Below are 19038 nucleotides of genomic sequence, written 5' to 3'. Positions count from 1 at the left end.
AGAGAGACAAATGCTACTGTGATGCCTGAACGCTGGTTTGTTCCTTACATGTCAAGTCTACAAGGTGTGGCTGGACAGTGTTAAATGGGCGTAACTTTTCTGTTCTGCTACTTCCTGCTTATCCAGGCATTTTGAATTAAAATACCTGCGTGTGTATGTGTGTATAACAAATTATAATAATTTTTTATAGTAACTGTTAGCACCCTTTTGAAAGGAACAGGACATCCGTGAATGGTGGGGTTCTTGTCTGTTTGTTTTTTTTTGCCTGTGTAAAATTGTGAAGGGATCAAATTGTGCCTTCATTATGAAGGTCTAAATCATCTGCTCTGTACTATATCATTGCCTCTTACGCTAATTCTATCTTTTAGCTACGTTAGTTCAGGTGTGTGTGTTTGTATTGAAGTGTAGAATATCCATAAGAGAGAGACTACAGCAATGGCTAGTTATTAGGCACAGTGGTATAGTTCTGTAAGTAACCCATTTCACTGAAGTGGTATGGCTTCATAGTATTTTAAATATTATTTCATTGTAGAAGGCAATTTCCACTTCAGAGTTGTGTGAGGGCTTCCAGATTATTCAAGTTTTCTTGTCCGTGCAGAAGTCAGAAAGAGCAAGTGTGCACAACCCCATTCTTAGGCACAAATTAAATGCCGGGCTGGTCTGTCCAGGCTCCATCAAAGTGGTTGGAGAGAGATGGACTCTGTTCCGGGGCGGTCTGGGAGTAGGATCTGAGGTCAGCCAAGCTCCTTGACAGGGATTTTCCCCACCCTTGTCCCTGTGGCATTTGATGGGGGGGGGGGGGGAAGCCAGGGGAGAGAAGGGAGATTCTTCCTGGCAGCAGTGAGGTGGACATTGCCTTGACCTGTCTCATCAAATTGTGCTCCAATATAGGTGCTCTGGATCACCTCTGAAAGAGCCTACTTATGTCTGATAATTATGCTGGAAGCTTAAGTAGGCTGTCCATCTAAATTAGTTACCTAAAGTTAGACCCAGTAAGTACTCCCCACTGATGGTCAAATCCTTCCTGCCTTTTTTACTGTTACAAATCTTTTAAAGCAGTGATTTACTTAATTGAACGGTTGAGTGTTGGCTTGCAATTTGATATTCATTGTGAAAATACATTTGTATAATGTTGTTAAAATATCTAAAATACCCTGCTTTCATCTGAGAGATTTTTTTTGAAACATCAGTGACTTCTCCTTTTTACTTTTAACTTGCTTTGAAGCAAAAAAGAAAAAAAAACCCTCAAAACTGGGAATTTTCTTAAAAAATATCAAGCATGATTAAAATTCCTCTCCTCTGAGATCTTCTGTGTTTCCTTGGATAAATACTAGTTTCAAAGTTTGTGTGAGGGTAGTTTATTTTATAAAATGCTGCTTGAACATAAGGATAATAATGTTTCGAATTGTTCTGTTATTCCAGATAGAAATACTGCATGTAAACTGTATGTAAATGTTTCATAACCAATTTTTAGAGTTAATAACTATTGATGGTTTTCTACATGGACATTTTCAGGGACCTTTTAATTCTTGGCTTCTGGTTTGCGCGGTTCCTGGACTGTTGCAGTTAAGCTGATGATGATAATAGACCACTTGTAAATTGACTTACTTTATTTCAGCATTGCATTAATAATTGTAGAAAATTTTTCAAAAAAATATTTCATCATACTTAAGTTTTAAATTGAGTTTACATTGGTATGGTTGTAAATCCTACTGTAGGTTAATGCAGTTACCCTATTTCAGAGTGGTCATTAGCATCAGAAAAACCCGGTTGCGTGCATCGGAAAAACCTGGCTACTATTATTTTCAGCAGTATGACTGTTTAACACTGTGTTTGTGGATGAATAAATGTGGTAGCAGTTAGGGAGGAGAAAGGCCTGTAAATGATCCAATCTGTAAGCAGGACTACAGAGGAACTTTTGACAGAATGTACTCCCATCTGTATTAACACTGTGTATAGCAGATATGTACCAGCAGAAAATTTATCTATGTATCACAGGTCTGATGACCCCATTTTAATCATTGCTCTAATTACTGTGATGGATTATATCTTCCAGGCACAGTTAGTTGATCTGAAGTCTGAACTGACAGAAACTCAGGCAGAGAAAGCAGTACTGGAAAAGGAAGTGCACGATCAGCTTTTGCAACTCCATGCTGTTCAGCTTCAGCTACATGCCAAGACTGGTCAGAGTGTTGATTCTGGGGCTATTAAGGCAAAACTGGTGAGTACGGTGGCTTGAATGAAGGATTGTGTTATACTTTTTCTTCCCCTTGCTGAAGTTCTTCCTCGGAAAATGCAAACAGGCTCACTGCAAATTTTAATGTTAAGAAGGTTGGAGAGAGTTAGCTTTTTCTTTTTAAATCACATTTGCAGTTGGTTGTTAGCAACAGTTAAAAATAACCTAAGTAACATCACAGTAATGAATAAGGATGTCAGATGTTATTTTTACGTAAACAATTTTCTGAGTAGACCTAAGTTTGTTGAAGTAAAACAAAAAATATTTTGATGGTTTAGAATTTTTTTTTTATGGAGACTGAAGTTAAAAAAAGACAATAACTTCTAATATAAAATTACAACAAAATGTTTGCCTATCATAAAAAGCCTAAAGTGAGGTAAGTCTATTTTTTTACTCCAGCAATACTCTTGACAGGAATAGGAGTGGGATTGTTTTACCATACACAGGATAGATGGTGTTGCAGTCCTCTCTCTATTGTCCTGCTTTCTCATTCAGAATGCTGCAGATGCATCTGCTGTTCATCCACTATCTTATCTGTTCCTACATTCAGCGGACTATCATAAATGAACGTGACAGACCAGTGATAATTTAGTGGAGCGGTTTTGGGAAACTTACGAATCTTACAAAAAACACTAGCAGTTAACAGTAGCCAATATATACATATCTGGGCAAGTAACTGCGATTGACTGAAAACCAGAGTATGAGAAGCTACCTCTTTACTAGACACAGCACAGTTTCATGCTCTAACAGTGAGACATGTTTAAACAGAAAAATAAAGTAATTCTATATAGAGTGTAGTTTCTGACCATGGACGTTATCCAAGTCTAGCTGTCTGGCCATTTTTAAAATAGTTTTGTGGATTGGTTCCAAATAGCTAATCCCAGCCTCCATGGAACATTAGGTTAGTCGCCTCTGCTATGTTGTCTTGTTACTTAATGCACACTGAAACAGCAATAGATTGTAAAGCTTAAAGGTTATCTGTGCTGATCACTGATTAACAGACTAACCTGAATCCTTCCTGTTTCAGATCCCAAAGCTACGGTTGAATTAGAGCATGTCCTTTAAATATATGATATTCATAAGTACTATAGGTCAGAACACATACCAAAAAACAAAAGTTAATTGGGATTTTGAACTGGTTTTATTGGATGAATATCTAAAATATTTTAGATATATCTAATGCAGGACTGAACTTATTAATTTATAATTACATAATTTACATGAGCGTAAAATATTTTATATGTACTTCCATCTAAATATTTGCATATCCAATATCAAAATGACATATTCTGGATTATCTGTACATAATTTATTCTGTACCAAATTATAGCTTAAGCAAATAAGAAGCGATTGATAAGGTTTCTATAGAACCATCATTAATTTTTGTGGACCTGTAAGTAAACATCAGCTAAATATCACCAAGTATTTTGTAAGTTTTAGGCTGCATACTTGCATGAAGTAATTTTTTTTTTTTTTTTTAAACCAACTTTAGGAATGTTTCAGGTCCCTAAGTTGTGATAAGATTAGTGAGACAACCTCCAAGTGAGATAGGGAGTCATACTTACAGTGTTTTCATTTTTAATGATCCTTACCTTGCTATAAGCAATTTCAAAAGATATATTAAGTGTCCATGCTAGTGACAGGAGTCTTTTCCCACAGCTGAGAGTAAGAACTACATTTGTTTTGCATTGTGTAGGATTTTGTCCGTGTTGAAGTTGAATTTATTAAAAGCTTAAGCTGGCACTCTCTCCTTTAATTCCGTGTAGTGCCTCCTTTTTTATAAACATCAGAGCTTCTCTTTTAAGTTTGCTTTACTTTACCTTTATGAATTTTGTACTTTGTAGTGGAGAGAAAGTCTCCTTTAAACTGTTCTAAATGCAGAGGATTGTAAAGGTCTGAACAGCTTGAGCAAGCAAAACTGAAACTGCTGAAATGACAAAACTGGGAAATCTGAATTTTAGCAAATAAAAACTTTAGTGTTGACCTTCTGGCAGTCAGAAAGTCTCTGAGGGCAAAGAGAAAGGGTATCAAGAAAATTTGTAATGGGGAAATAATGTTCTATACTAGTTTACTTCCTGCTTCTTTTTTAATTACAACCACTCTCTGTTACATGTAAACTCTTAACATAAATGTATACTTTATGAATTGTGAAATTGTACACAGTGGTAAACTAAGACTCTTTTTTAAAAAAGTTTCATGTTACGAAGAAATTGATGGCATCATGTAATTTAGTTTGAATACCTTTTCAGGAGTGTTGTATTTGCTTAGTCCAGGCACAATAACCTGACTTTCTTTGCAAGAATATGAAGTTGCCTAGTTGAAATTTTCTTCTGTTTTGTGGTTCATGTATCTTTTTGGCTACCTTTCTCCATCCTTCATGTCACTGTTGTGACATATCCTACGATCCTTTCCGAAAAGCAAAATTCCATTTTCTGTGTAGCAGATATTATGGACTATATATTTATGATCCTTTTGGAAAACTGCTACGTACTCTATTTATCCCATCAATTAAAACCCTTGTTTTAGGTTCAAAACAGCTAAGAACTAAATCTGCATTCTTTTGTTTGAAAGAGCTTTTCCTCTCAGTAAAATATTACAATGTTTTTCATGTTATTTCACTGTTCTTTATAGCGATTCCTAGTATTTTTAGGAGAAAGTATTGTTTTCAATGCTGCAATAAGGTCAAGAATTCTAATAATAATTCCTATTGCAAAATAGCAAAGTTGTCGCTAAGTACATTTGTAGTAGTGTGCTTATTTTTCTTCTTAATACCCTGTAATGACATAAAAACAGCTGGTACATTTCTGTCAGAATAACTCATTCATGTTATTGCTTTTTCTTAAAGTTCCTATTGCTTGTTTCTCTAATTATGAAACTCTCTTCTTCTGTCTTAAGTCTGTCCTTTCTGTGGAAGAAATGGTAAGTAAGCTGATTGCCTTTATCTGTGTTTAAAATGCTGCTTTGTTTTGTGCAGCAACTTACATATTTTGGCCTTAGAAACTGGCAAAATGGATCTATCTTGTTCAGTTTTCTTGTAAGTTGACAACATGCTGTGTGAAGAATTTTCTTTGTTTTTTGTTTGTTTGTTGTTGTGTTCTACTAGTTTTAGTGCTCTTTTTCCTAAGTCTGTGTTTGTTTATTGCTAACAACTTTACATTCTGAATGATTGCTCTTGCTACATCTCAACAGAATTTTAAGCTATTTTACAATTTATAAAACATAAATAATGTACACATCTAGCACTGCAATATGAAGTATTCTATATATGGTACTTTATCTTTTTTTTAGGAGGGGATCAACTTTTCCTTGTGTTCCCTCTTTTCAGTTCTTTTTATGGGCATGATTTAATACAATTTACCAGCTTATTTAACAGCCTAAAGCATATAAACTCAGTAACAGGTAGATACAAAGGAAAGGTGATGCAAAGTTAACTTTTATCTCTCAATCTTTCCCAGTGGTAGACTTTAAAGGTTAGGGAATAGCTTTTCTACCTTTGTTACGTTCTATGCTTCATGCCTCTTACTCATCGTTTGTTCTTATTATTTGAAAAGCAACAGGGTAGCTAACGACTGTAACCCTTGATCTTCAATATTGCAGCTGCGTTTTTAGTTTATTGTTTTTTATTATCAACAGAAAACACAATTTTTCTATTTTGCGGGACTTATTTAATACTATGAACACTAGGAAGTATAAAACATTTAACACTCAACTTTTAAAACATATGTGAAGACTTTTTATCACCTGTCACAGCAGTTAATCTTTTCTTCTCTACATTTGACAAGGCTTACTCTTTCAGTATGTTATCACTCCAGAGGAGTGTAACAATGGCTTCTGCGTGTAGTTATCCACCTCAGACACAGGATAAGAGTCATGTTAATGGAGAAAATAGCAAGAAGACAGTTCGGTGTGATTAGGTTCTTAGATATATACATTATGTATAACATTTAAAATTCATGACTAAAAGTGTTTCCACTTAGACACATAGCATTTGACTTCCTTTTTGATTTTATTTATATGAATCAAATTCTGAGAAAATCAAGGGAAAACTTCAACCACAATGAGAGTTTTTAAGTTGTCTGTATTTCATATAAATACAGTAAAGTATGCTGTATGACATTTGGTAGCCTAAGCAAATACCCTAGATCGCTTTAGCAAATCAGTTTTCTGGAGGAGATTGTAATTCTTCTCTCAAGTCATATTTCAGATACATCAAGGAACTCATGCATCTCTGAGGCTTTGTTTCTGAATAGAAAACATCTGGTAACTCCTAATAATTTACATGCAAACACATTATAAAGTTTTACTTTATGTATTTTTATTCAGTAACTAAAGCACACAAAATTTCCAGTGAGAAAGAAAATGGAACGTTGAGTGTGAATACTGCACCTTTATAGAGCTGCCTAAATTCTGGTCTTATTTATATTTTATCAAATAAAAGAGGTTCTAAAAGAGAATACTTACACAATCAGTGGGCCTATAATATTTAGAGCTACTTGATGCAGTCTTTGCAATATGTATATAACTAACGTGAGTGTTACAGGAACAGTGTGCCTGTATATGGACTCCCCAGTGGCTGTAAAATTAATTTTATGTCTGACCTATGACCCTTCTAACAGCTCAGATGTGTAGCAGAGGCAGTCCTGTGTTTTGGCACTCCTGAATTTTTGTAACTGCCCTCTGGCTGCTGGCAGATGTGAATCAGAACAACACACAACCATCATTACAGTAGTGAGACATGGTATAATTTTAGAAACTCTTATTTTTGAGATGGAGATTAGCCCAAATTTTTGGCTTATGAGCGTGTGTCCTGCAGTTCAAAAGGAGATTTGTTGAAAAATTTGTCTTGCTGTCAGGACAAGCCCCAACGTGAAAGACAGAGCAGAAGTGACTTTGCGTGCCAGGTTTTCTAATGTGCTTATGGGGTCAAACTGGGTCAATATAAGACTGCAGGAAGTGAAATGGCAGTTATTTCAAGCGCTGTTAGTGCCACCGCTCCTCAGCGGTATGCTAGGCAATTCCTGGCCAATACGTGCAGCTGTAATGTGCTCCCTTCACGTAGCCTAATGCAAATATGTGAGAGGTGAGGGAGTCACTAAAATCCATCAAATTCAGAGTTGTTTTGTAGAATAGTGATCTGGGCTGAGCATATTAGTTGCATTAATTCCAGTGCTTTGGGTATTAGAAAAGATAATGACTGTATGTTTTCTGTACATCTAGAACTGACCACTATGGAAGTAACTTATATTTCCATAATTCCCTTTCCATGAGAAGAGCAATGAAGGAAGGTAGCTTTCTTAGCCTGGGGGGTGTTTTTTTGTTTTTTATTTTTTGTTTTTGTTTTTTTTTTTTAATGAAGCTGTTTTGCACTAATTTCTGTCTACTTTGTCAGGGTAGGTATCACTGTGTATAGAAACTCTGACTTTATTTTTGTGCCCTTCGGAGTCTAATTTGGAAATATTCCCGGCTGGGCGACAGAGTAGAGACCCTTTGCTTCCTTGGTTCTTTGCAGGAAAATGATTGTCATTTTAAAGACAGATAGCCTTACAGAACATTTCTTTGACATCTGATCATACTAAAAATCATTTTAAAATAGTTTTAAAAGAATATTGGTCTCCTCAAAGTATTTTATGGATTTAAAGCTACTTTCCTATCTTTAAAATAATCTTTTCTCTGTTGTTGTATGAATGTCCCATTTGAACACAGGAAAAAGTAAGGATGATATTTAAACTACTTCCTTTTTTGCCTCTTACATGTGACAGGAAGAAACCCTCCCATTAATGTCCATTCCTCAGTTAGGAACCAGTATATGCCTTTTGTGCTAAGGAGTTATAAACAGGATAAAAATAGCGTTGGGAGCCCAGGGTTGAATGGAAGGCCTCCTCTGCCCAGAGGGGCGTGCAAACAGCTAGCTAGCTGCAGTACCAGTACCAGCGTTCCTTCTTCCTTTGTAGGTTTGTTTGTTTTTCCTGTTACCAAATAGCTCCACTTCTTTTTTGCAGTGATACTGTTTCAACAAGTTAGAGAGTTTATCCCCAGGTAAAGTCAAACTAGTCTGTAGTCTGGGATTTTCAGGAGTGTGTGAATCCTTTAGGAATAGAACAGGCCTAAAAGCGCGTGTCTCCTGCTTCCCTGGATGAGCTCTTTAAACACTAGGCTCTTTTGGCGGGGGTGGGGGGGGAATCATAGCATCTTTTCTCCCTGTGAGCGTCTCTTCAAAAGGAGAAAGCTCTGCTCTCTTAAGAATACCTCTACTGAGAAGTTGTATTTTGGCTGTTGTTTAGTGCAAGGCTTGAACGTTAAGTAAGATGGTTGTCTGTGAGCGATTTTTGTCAAGTAAGGAAACATGTTCAACTTCTACAAGTAATATTTTTGAACGTTTTAGGTATTTTCCCTCTCACCCACACCCCTACTGCAAAACTCAGAATCTATGAGGGATGATACCATTTCATAAGGATGGGTTTATTTGCTTCATCTGGTTTATGAAGGCTGCATCTCCTTCCCTTAATGTCATTAAACTTTTATGTGCTATTAATTCACATTTCAGTGACAGATGTCTAGTTCTATTTGGGGAGCTTCTCATGAACTGTAAATTTGTCCAAATTGTATTTGTTGACATACCTTAGTTTAACACAAGGGAGGAATAGTAATGGAGGAGCAAGTAGGTGATGTTTCATTGAGCCAGTCTAAGTGCACTAGTACAGGCAGATGCAGTATGTTGCATGTGAAAGCGGTTGCTTCTTACACCTTTCTGAAGGGGCATGTTCTGAGGCTGATGCTTGTGGGTCAGTCTAGATATGTACATGTGGAGGAATGTGCCCCATATTACTACTATTGAAAATCAAACTCCAATAATCTTCAAAACTAAAAGGTGTGGCCACCAGTTTCTTTCAAATAATTAGTTGTCTCTGTCTGTCATATTCTTGAAGACCATGTCTTTTTGTGTTTTGAAAAAACAAACTGTCATGCCAGCTCTCATACAAAGCGTTTGAGCACCAAAATATTTCTTAATGTGTAGTAATACATTCTGGATTTTATTGTTTTAATTTTAAAACATAATCAGATACTATAAGATCTTTGCTCTGGAAGACTTTGGGTTTTGTTTTCTTTATAGGTAAGACTTTCAAAAGCAAAATTTATGTAATTAAATGCCTAGCTCCCATTGACTCTTAGTGAGATGGGGAACTTAACAGTCTTCTAGGAAATCTCTTTCCAAATTAATTTTGGAGTGGAAGAAGAAGACAAAAAAAATTTTAACATAATTATGTTAGAGAAAGTATGTAATTTGAGTTTTGAGAGTCCTGTGGCTCATTAAAAGATGCCTTTATCATAAAGGAACTATAATTTTTGCATCGTGATACCACATCTCCTATAGTCAGGAGAGTTATTTCATGCTGGTATGCAGAAACAGTAAGTGCTCTTTCATTTCAGAGAAAACTTTTCAAAAATTTTTTTTTCTTTCTTTTTTCGTAAAGGAGAGAGAACTTGAAGCTAACAAGAAAGAGAAAGTGAAAGAAGCTCAACTGGAAGCTGAGGTGAAGTTGCTAAGGAAGGAAAATGAAGCGCTTCGTCGACACATAGCTGTGCTTCAGGCAGAGGTTTACGGAGCGAGGTTGGCAGCCAAGTACTTAGATAAGGAACTAGCTGGAAGGTGTGTAGAGTCAATTTGTGTACCTAGTATGGATTCTTTTTCTTTCTTGTTGATACAGGGGTTCTTTCATACCACATTGTGTATAGCATGATAAGTCCTGATCTATACCAAGCATTTCTTGACATATGGAAATATCAACACTATATATACAAATCATACCTTGGAAGAGTTGGATACAAACATCTGTAGATTTTTTTTTTTTTTGTGCTATTACTGATTATAAAGCAAGGTTCTTCTTGTTCACTCCTTTTTATAACTGCAACCAGCATCTCCTAGTAGCATCTGTTAACTTTTCTTTTCTCCTAGGCTTTGGATTGACCATGTTGATAGGTGTTGCGCTATTGTCATCTGAGGGATTAATATAAGAGAGTGACCAGAAAGAAGCCAGTCACACGTCTTGTTAGTTATCTTTAAAAATTTTACAAGACTTAAGTTCTCCCTAAATAATCCTGTTCCAAAGTCTTCATTACTACATTTTTAAGAATGGGTTATTCCTGGTTTGTTTTTTAATCCTCTGTGTCCTTAGCTTTTAAAATTATTTGCAAGGAGGAAACGTGTGCAGAGGTATGATCTGGTAAGAAAAGAAACTCTGTCTGTGGTATATCTCATGATCGTTAATGACTTTTATAGACCAACATATAACTAGGATAACTCAGTCATGGCACTACCAGAAACAGGGATGTCAGGTATGCTTGTTTAAATTTGGTAGCATATGACTACCATATAACTACGATGTTTAACTGTAATAATTGGCAGTGGATAACTGAAATAAACTTAGCAGCATACAATCATGGTCAGTATTAGCAGCACAGTGCCAAAGTTAGGATAAGCACTCTCAGATTCCTGAGCTCACCCAACCCACTAAGGTCTGCAAGGCTCTTTAGAGTCCACACTGACAGCATAGGGCCGGGTCAGCCTGCCTGTGTGTTCAGGTGGGTTGGAGATGATGGTCGCCTTCACAGCGGCTGATTCTCAGAAGCTGCGGTATGCAGCCTTCATCCTGTCTGTCAGGTCCCACGCTGCACCCTCTGAGTAGTCTTTTTATCCTCTTAGAATGCCACGAGCGATGGCTTTACGTGCTGCCTCAGTTTCTCCAGGCAGGTTGTTCATTGTCCCATACCGCTGCAGTTCCACATCTGACTGAACCTAACTGATCACTTTGGCCTTGTTCTGTCTTAACTGCTACATTGTTGCATTAACCATCCCATGGTCCATTGACTTGCTGGATGTGTTCATGCAGCAATTCAGTGACAGTTTTTGTCTCACCATAAGCACTACTGAATGTATTTTTGTTGGGTTGGCAATTTGGTTTCCTTTCCTTTACCATGGGTCTGAGACCCTTGCTGCTATTAGAGCTATATTTGAATTTCCTCTTATATTAAAAAAAAAAAAGAAAAAATTAATTATTCTCTTACGTTAAAGTGTGCCTCTGTTGTGGTTTAATTTGATTATAAACAAGATAGTCCCTTAAGGCTTCTGAGAACAGGGTTGATCCCTTTGGTCATGGGGAGAGCCCAGCCATTTACTTCTGGTTCTTGCAAGTTCATATGTATTTTGTCTGACTTGTATTCTGTCAAGCAGTCATAGAAATGGCCATTTTTTCAGCCCCATGTTTTCTTCCTCTGGAGCTCCTGAGGCACATCTAAAGTTAAGAGTAAGTAGGAAGGCGTATAGATGAGTAAAAATCTCATATTTGTTGTTAATAAATCAAAAGGAAAAAACCCAAATCCTTTACTTAACAAAGTACAGTCCTATACTTTTAAGTTTTTTCTGGAGATTGTGAGTTAGATGAATCTACAAGTCCTTAAGCTTTTAGGAAGAGCCTGTATATGCACGTACATGTTTGTTTAGCATGCTCAGCACTGTTATAATTCTGCACACTAGTGCTCTTGCACTAGTTGATGCGTGACTGTGTGCTGTAGCCAGAGGTAGTTATGAGTAATACAGTGCTAGTTTGCGATATAGCATGTTACTTATTTCCTCTCTTTGTCGTTGTGTAGGGTCCAGCAGATTCAGTTACTGGGCCGTGATATGAAGGGACCTGCTCATGACAAGCTCTGGAATCAGCTTGAGGCAGAAATACACCTTCACCGTCACAAAACTGTTATTAGAGCCTGTCGGGGTCGGAATGATCTAAAACGACCAATGCAAGCACCACCAGGACACGTAAGCTGAAATCGCGACCCGTTCCTCAGTAATTTCCACGATTTATGAGAAATAGTTATGACTTAGCCCTTCATGTTCCTGTTTGCTCTCACTTCAATATTGTGTTCTTTTATATGTCACTTTAAAAAACAGACAAATGATCTGTATGAAAGGATAGTTTCATCCTGAGCATCGTGTCTCCATAAATGCCCACGAAAGATGCTATAATTCCATGGACTTATCTAGGAACACTCGGTTCTTTTGCAAATGGAGTCTCTAATATGCATGTGTATACCTATGGATTTAGCAGCATATTTTTTGTTAGCTGTGTTTCAAAACTTTATTTAGAAACTTTATTTAGAAAAATAAACTTTATTTTGAAAAAAGTCATGAAGAATAACATTGTAGGATTGGATTGAGCTGAAAATCATTGCTGATTTTAAAAAAAAGTCAAGTGTCTCACTTTGCACTCTAAAGTAATTGAGTTTTTTCCCTCCAGAAGGTACATTTTAAAATAAAACCTTTAAAAGGCGTTTCACTGTGGTGGCCCAGGTGGAATTCACCTTACTTACCTTGGCACATGAATTGTTTATCAGCCCCAGGTTCACTGCATAGATACAGACACTTTCCAGAAAGGGAATTACTTTGACCTGTTCTGAATACCGTTGTTGGTCAGATGAATCCTACTGCTCATGTTGCTAATTATATGTGCATATTCACCCACCAGTTACTTTATATGTGTAGTTATAAGGTATGTGTAATGGCAACAGCAGCTTAACAAAAGCCAAATAAATACCTTGATTTACTTGGTCTTTTCATTAGATTTGATTTTAGTGGCTTTTAGGGTGTTTTGTTTTTATCATAATAAAAATGAAGTCAAGCAAGCAACCCTTTCCTTGGGACTGTATTGTTGCTTCTTTTATCTTTTAATTAGTTTTAAATTACAGTATGTCATACAATTTTCAGCAGAGATCAGCATTCCTTCTTGTAGTCCCTTTATGTTTAGTATGTGTCTTTTTTTTTTTTTTTTTTTTAAGAAGTTCTGTGTTGTGCATCATTCGATGTTGAAATAATTGAAGTGATTATTCTGGTCAGGAACACACAGTGAATTGTTTGTCTTATTTCGTAGCCTATCTGTGAAGGGGAACTCTAAGTTTGTCCTGTTTGGAGCTACTCTAAAACTCTATTGCTCGCTTTCTACAATTAATAAAGAAAAACACAGAAATACAACACTTTTTGTTTCACACACTTAAATTTATCCTATGTTTGTGTCCATCAAACTAGGATCCAGATGCTTTAAAGAAGAGTCAAGGTGTTGGTCCAATCAGAAAAGTTCTGCTAGTTAAAGAAGACCATGAAGGACTAGGAATTTCAATCACAGTAAATACTTGCGTTTATTTTCCGTGATACAGAAGGAAATCGTAAAATTTATGTTTATAATTCATTGTAACATATGAGGAGCAGTGAATCTATTGTTAGTAGTTACAAAAAAAAAAAATAGGGCTACCTTATCCAAATCAATAGCTATGCTCATGTCAGTTGAAGGATACAACTCATGTTGATAGAATATGAAATAATTAACTACTGATTTATGTAAAACTAATGATTTCAGAAAGCCTAAATAAGTATTAAGAAATAGATTTAGGCTTTAGACCCTTTAGCAGATTAGCTAGTGATGAATTCTAGCTGTCTTAAGTCTAGCAGAAATGGTCTGAGAACTACCTTTCAAAGCTTAGCTCTTATAGAATAGCTTTTTAAAATAATGTTATCTTGCAGCTTTATATATATCTCTATATATGTGTGTATGCATATAAAAAAGACTGTTTTATCTTTTTACAGCAGAATTTGAAAATTGTTATGCTTTTATTCTTAATATGAATATTATTTTTTGCAAATTCATATGATATCTGATGTGCTTTTTATTTTTATTATATGAGGTTTTGATGCTGTCTCATCAGCTTACGTATGATTTTGATATTTATTATAACCAGAATTGGTTATAATGTCTCCTTCCACATTTTGAATATATATTTGACGTATGCCCACTCTTTTTGGGGAGAAGAATTAAGGGAAGCATCTCATGCATTCTTCTTATCTAAAGTGTGTTTTATAGTTTTGTGTAATAAAAGCTGCAATAAGTGGTTTAAAGAGCAGATACCAAAATGCTGATTTTATGCTAATGAACAGCTCAGTTAGTTAAAACATACTTATTTTTATAGGGTGGGAAGGAGCATGGTGTTCCAATACTGATCTCTGAAATCCATCCTGGGCAACCTGCTGATCGATGTGGAGGGCTGCATGTTGGTGATGCTATTCTGGCGGTAAATGGAGTTAATCTAAGGGATGCCAAACATAAAGAAGCTGTAACTATTCTTTCCCAACAAGTGAGTTACACTTTTATCCGCAGGCACATTTAGGTGCTTCCGTTATTCTCCCTGTTGAATTACCTAGGATACTGATGTTTTGTCAAGCACAGTGATTATGCTAAGCTAAGATGCAATGATTCCTGAAGCTGTATCACGTTACGCTTAATCTTGTTACGTCTTAAAGCCTAAGGAAAAAGGGCTAGGTTGGTACTGGTTCAGTTAAATCCACATATTGGCTAATGATCCTTCAATAAAAGTAATGGAAATCTTATTGTTACGTTGTCCCCACAGAAATAATTATTTAGGGATGTCTGTTTTATTTTTTATGAGCGATCATCGCCAGCCAAACAATGTTGCTCTGTGATCTAGAATCTTTTCAGTGCATTGCTTCCTCTTTTCAGAAGATTAATAGATGCACTTACTATATCAAAAACCTATTTATTAGAAGTTACTATTTTAAACATACTAGCACAAAACTAAGAAATTCAGGTAATTTACTTTGGTAAATCATAGCTATAGAGCTGCCCTTTTGTAATCGGTAAAAACTTAATTCAGATGCATACTTAAAATATTCAACTCAACTGTTGAGTAAAATATACTTGTTTTGGTAGGCTAGCTCAACATAGTAATCCTATTGTGTAGTTGGGCGGTAGGTAAATTTATAATTTTGGTTGCATTCTAGAGAGGCGAAATTGAGTTTGAAGTAGTATATGTTGCTCCAGAAGTAGATTCAGATGATGAAAATGTAGAATACGAGGATGAGAGTGGACACCGTTATCGTTTGTATCTTGATGAACTGGAAGAAGGTGCAAATTCAGGTTCTAATAGGAAAGATGGAAATGTGGATGTCAAGCCATCACAAGGTAAGCTTTCTAAAAAGTGCTGCATGCACTTTTAATTCTGAATTCTCACTATGCAAACCAATTTCTAGAATACGCTGTTTTTATGTTAATTGTAAAATTAATATTCTGTTAATTCAGTTAACCTACTACTAGGCTGTCAGCTGTTTTGGTGCGTCCCTCATTCGTTGGCCTGGTTTACTTAGAAACAACTGAATTAACTTTTGGATTCTTTTTCCCCACCTTTTCCCAGGTTGATTTTTGGTCTAGGATTAGTTAATTCTCATTGATCGGTTATTTTGTTGACTTCTTCAAAAATACTTTTTTAGGTCAGAGAAGTTTAGAAACAATTCCTGTTTTCTTGTTTCCTGTTTCTTGTATTATGTTCTACTAAAAGCCTTTTAGTTCTTATTTTAGTAATCTTTTCAGTAAGCTTTCTAGTTTCTGAAGTAAGGTTCACTGATCTGTGACTCCCAAGATTGCTTCTTTTTCTTAAATAAAATTTATTTTTAACTTGCAGTGTTTGATAAGAAACCAAGTATTGATGGACATAAAAATGGAGACCTGGGGAATTCAGTTGAAGCTCCGTTAGAAGACACTGCACCCAAATTAGCCCGTTCTGCTGAGTCTTTATCGTAAAGGAAAAAAAAAAAAAAATCAACTGGACAGATCCCATTTTTGGGGAACAAATGATAATCATTACTGACTGCTCCAAGTTGCATATACTAGTGTAGGTTTTAAAAGGATGATTGAAAGTCAAAGGGAATTGTATTATTGTTGCCTGGAAAAAAGGCGGTTACCTCAGGGCTTCATTGTGAGCAATTCTAAATGTGGAAAACTGTCTTTTGCGTGACATGCAATAGTTACCTAGCACATGGCATGTGAAATTAATTTTCTTTTACTAATAACCAGCAAAGCATGGGGTTTTTAAAAAGGATAATCTTAATATATTCAACTTTGAATCTTATTAACGTCCCAAAAGAAGTAGTATAAAGTGCGGCGACCTTCATTTTGTCTCTTTGATGTTTTAAAGGGACAGCTTATGTTCTGTTTGGTGTGAAAAAAAGCTTTATCTTGGGGGGGGTGGGGAGGTGGGAAATAAATTGTGCTATTACAACCCTGAGTTTAATACTTGGAATTTTTTAACTGCAGCTTTAAAAAATGACAACATTTTCCTCAGAATAGCAAAAAAACAGAGCTTTTATTTGAGGAAAAAAACAACAAAACCTAAAGGGAGGCAACTGAGTACTTGTTAATCTTGATCTTTCAGCCCATGATCATTTTGAGTGAGATTTTTGGCATTATTGTTTTAATCAATTCACTGCCAATTGTTGCTGCATTTGAAACTTACTCCAAAAGTATTTAAACAGAGTATTATGGAGTCTCAAAAGTAAAATTAGTTTTAAAAAACATTCACAATTATGTGTGCCCTTTGGTATTTTTTTTTTTCTGAGCATCATCAATTTAGCATCCATTCTTGAATGGATATGGTTACTACTAGTGTGGAATGGTTTTATACATTTTTGAATTGGTCATCATTGGCTTGACCTTATGAAATTCTGAGTGCTTTTGGGGTGGGTACTGAACAAACTCATTTCACATTAAAATAATCTTTAGAGACTTGAAAGTTGAGTGCACAGTACTTTATAGAAGGTACTCAGAATCATAGTGTGTCTGGCCCTGTCTATGTTATGATATGACAGTCCTGTTAACCTATAATTGTCTTATTGTTGAAACAAAATGTCTTATTGTTGAAACAAAATGTTACTCCTTTTTTAAAAGTAGTATATCTTAAAATAGCTTTTAATTGGTGTACATCTAAAGGCCCAAGGCGTAGTTGCAAATGGGAATGTCAAGGATGATTTCTTGGCCAGTTTCTCATATTGTATTTGTAGATCTTTTGGTGAGGCACAGTACTCTCCATATGCAAACTCCATATTGTAATAACGTTTATTATGTCAGCTTGCAACGCCTGCTTTCCTGTTCACTGCTCAGCAGGCTGTTGAACGGTAATGTGAAAAGATGAAATTTTGTACTTTGAGAGTGGAACTGATGTGAAATGGCAGCTTTGCAAGCGTTACTGTGTAGGATGTACATACATAAGAAAAAACTCAAAGGCCTTTAGAGTGATATCAATTAATCTAATGTTCAAAATTGTCGTCTAGAACACAGTTACTTGTTTTTCTTAGGAGCACTATATATATATGTTTATAGAAAAATCCTAAAAATGTATATACTTTATTCAAAGATTTTGCTATTTATAAATCCTTTAACTTTGCTATTTACATGATTGTTCTTGTGTGTGTGCATGAGTTCCATTCACTCAGTGGAATTACATTATTTGTTTCATTTCTTGTGATAGTCCTTGTCATATGGCATACTATTGAAGGTTTTTAAAATAGTCTAAATTAAAATATCACCAAACAGAAACTAGTATTTTAAAATAGAACTGTATGAAGAAGCAACAGGTCCCCAGGCATGTTTCTTTTTCTGAAGCTTCATGAATTTTAGGACATATTGGCTACATATTAGTAGATAAATCCACTGCCATAATTTTTGCATCTAGATTTCTGTTTTTCTTGCAGTTACTCAAGTAGGATGCACGCTGAAGCTCTCTGTGGGCCTGGGATGGTCTATATATATTGTCTATCAGAGAGGATAGCTCAGTTAAGTTAAGGATCTTGTTGTCTTTGAAAATCATCGCTATATGAAACCCTGCTATGACAGTTGTAAGAAGCAAGGGCTTGTCCAACTAGTCTAGTAACCTTTAAAAAGTAATAAATTTGCCTGTACAGTTTCCCTGTATGTGAGAGAAGGTTTGGATTTCAAATTTATTAGTTCTTCCTTGCTTGTTGGCACACCTCATCATCACTTTTGACTAGTTTCAACTGGAAGGGGGAGAATGTTACTGGAGTTATTTTCCTGACATTCCTTGTCCACCAGTTTGTCATGATGCTATGCTCTTTCTGCATGCTCTGGAAACTGCTGGACTCTTTCTCTGCTGTTATCTTGTCTATTTTTAACTGGTATATGAGATCAATAGAAGGAACATTTCCTGAGAAAAATGACCAGAAGTAGAAACAAATCAGGTGGCAGTAAATTATCACCATGTTTCTTCCCTGCAGTTTTTATTATCTTTATTTAGGAAGCCCTGAATGGAAGAGTTTTGCTCAGACACTACAGTATGGCTATACTCCATACTTCTTACCAGCTGATTTAACTAACTGATTTATTGCAGTCATACAGAGATGGTTAGAGATTAATATTTAAGCTGAGAAAAGTTTTGCAAGTTGAGATTTCCAGATTTAGTAGACAAATGTGTGCTTTCTTCTTTTGTCCGTTACTGGAAGACTCAGATCTCCTGATTCCCAGATGGTGAATGATTTTGACTTGGAAGTGTTTCCAAGGAAAGTCAGTATTCAGACTTCATTTTTATTTTTTAAAGTGTAAAACAGTTTACTTGTGTATATATATTTTTACTTCAAAAATAAAATAAAATTCTAAAGAGAAAGCTGTGCAGTTCTTTTAAGTAGGTAATTCCTTGCTTGTTGAAAAGAAATTTTCTGTGGAGAATTGTGTTAAAATTTATGTTAAAAGGTGGAGAGTATTTGTGTTGGTGTCTGGGCCGAATGTTTACTAAGAGCATGTAAGTTAAGAAAAGTGCTTAATGGCAATAAATTTAACTGATCAAATACTGTATGTAGTATTTCCTTAGTAGAAGTGTATTTATGGCAGTGGAGAGGGTTTGAATCCGTCTCAGTGTGTGTTAATCCACAGTTATGTCAGACAACATTCAGATGTTAT

At 35.7% G+C, this 19038-nt stretch overlaps 1 protein-coding gene across 2 annotated transcripts in view; it reads left to right on the top strand.

Moving 5' to 3' along the window:
• Window positions 1-18745, top strand: part of GOPC (golgi associated PDZ and coiled-coil motif containing) — a 28477-nt gene extending 9732 nt beyond the window's left edge. The window contains exons 2-9 of one of the 2 annotated variants that reach the window (XM_068938128.1): window positions 2057-2221; window positions 5132-5155; window positions 9709-9884; window positions 11885-12050; window positions 13314-13409; window positions 14249-14413; window positions 15078-15258; window positions 15755-18745. In XM_068938128.1, the coding sequence (XP_068794229.1) occupies window positions 2057-2221; window positions 5132-5155; window positions 9709-9884; window positions 11885-12050; window positions 13314-13409; window positions 14249-14413; window positions 15078-15258; window positions 15755-15873 (1092 nt within the window). In that variant the 3' untranslated portion in view covers window positions 15874-18745. The remainder of the gene's footprint in view (window positions 1-2056; window positions 2222-5131; window positions 5156-9708; window positions 9885-11884; window positions 12051-13313; window positions 13410-14248; window positions 14414-15077; window positions 15259-15754) is intronic. The other variant, XM_068938129.1, reaches the window with a different exon arrangement.
• Window positions 18746-19038: the final 293 nt, after the last annotated feature.

This window comes from Struthio camelus, chromosome 3 (assembly GCF_040807025.1).
Source record: "Struthio camelus isolate bStrCam1 chromosome 3, bStrCam1.hap1, whole genome shotgun sequence".
Taxonomy (NCBI): domain Eukaryota; kingdom Metazoa; phylum Chordata; class Aves; order Struthioniformes; family Struthionidae; genus Struthio; species Struthio camelus.
This window is presented reverse-complemented; position numbering and strand designations above follow the sequence as displayed.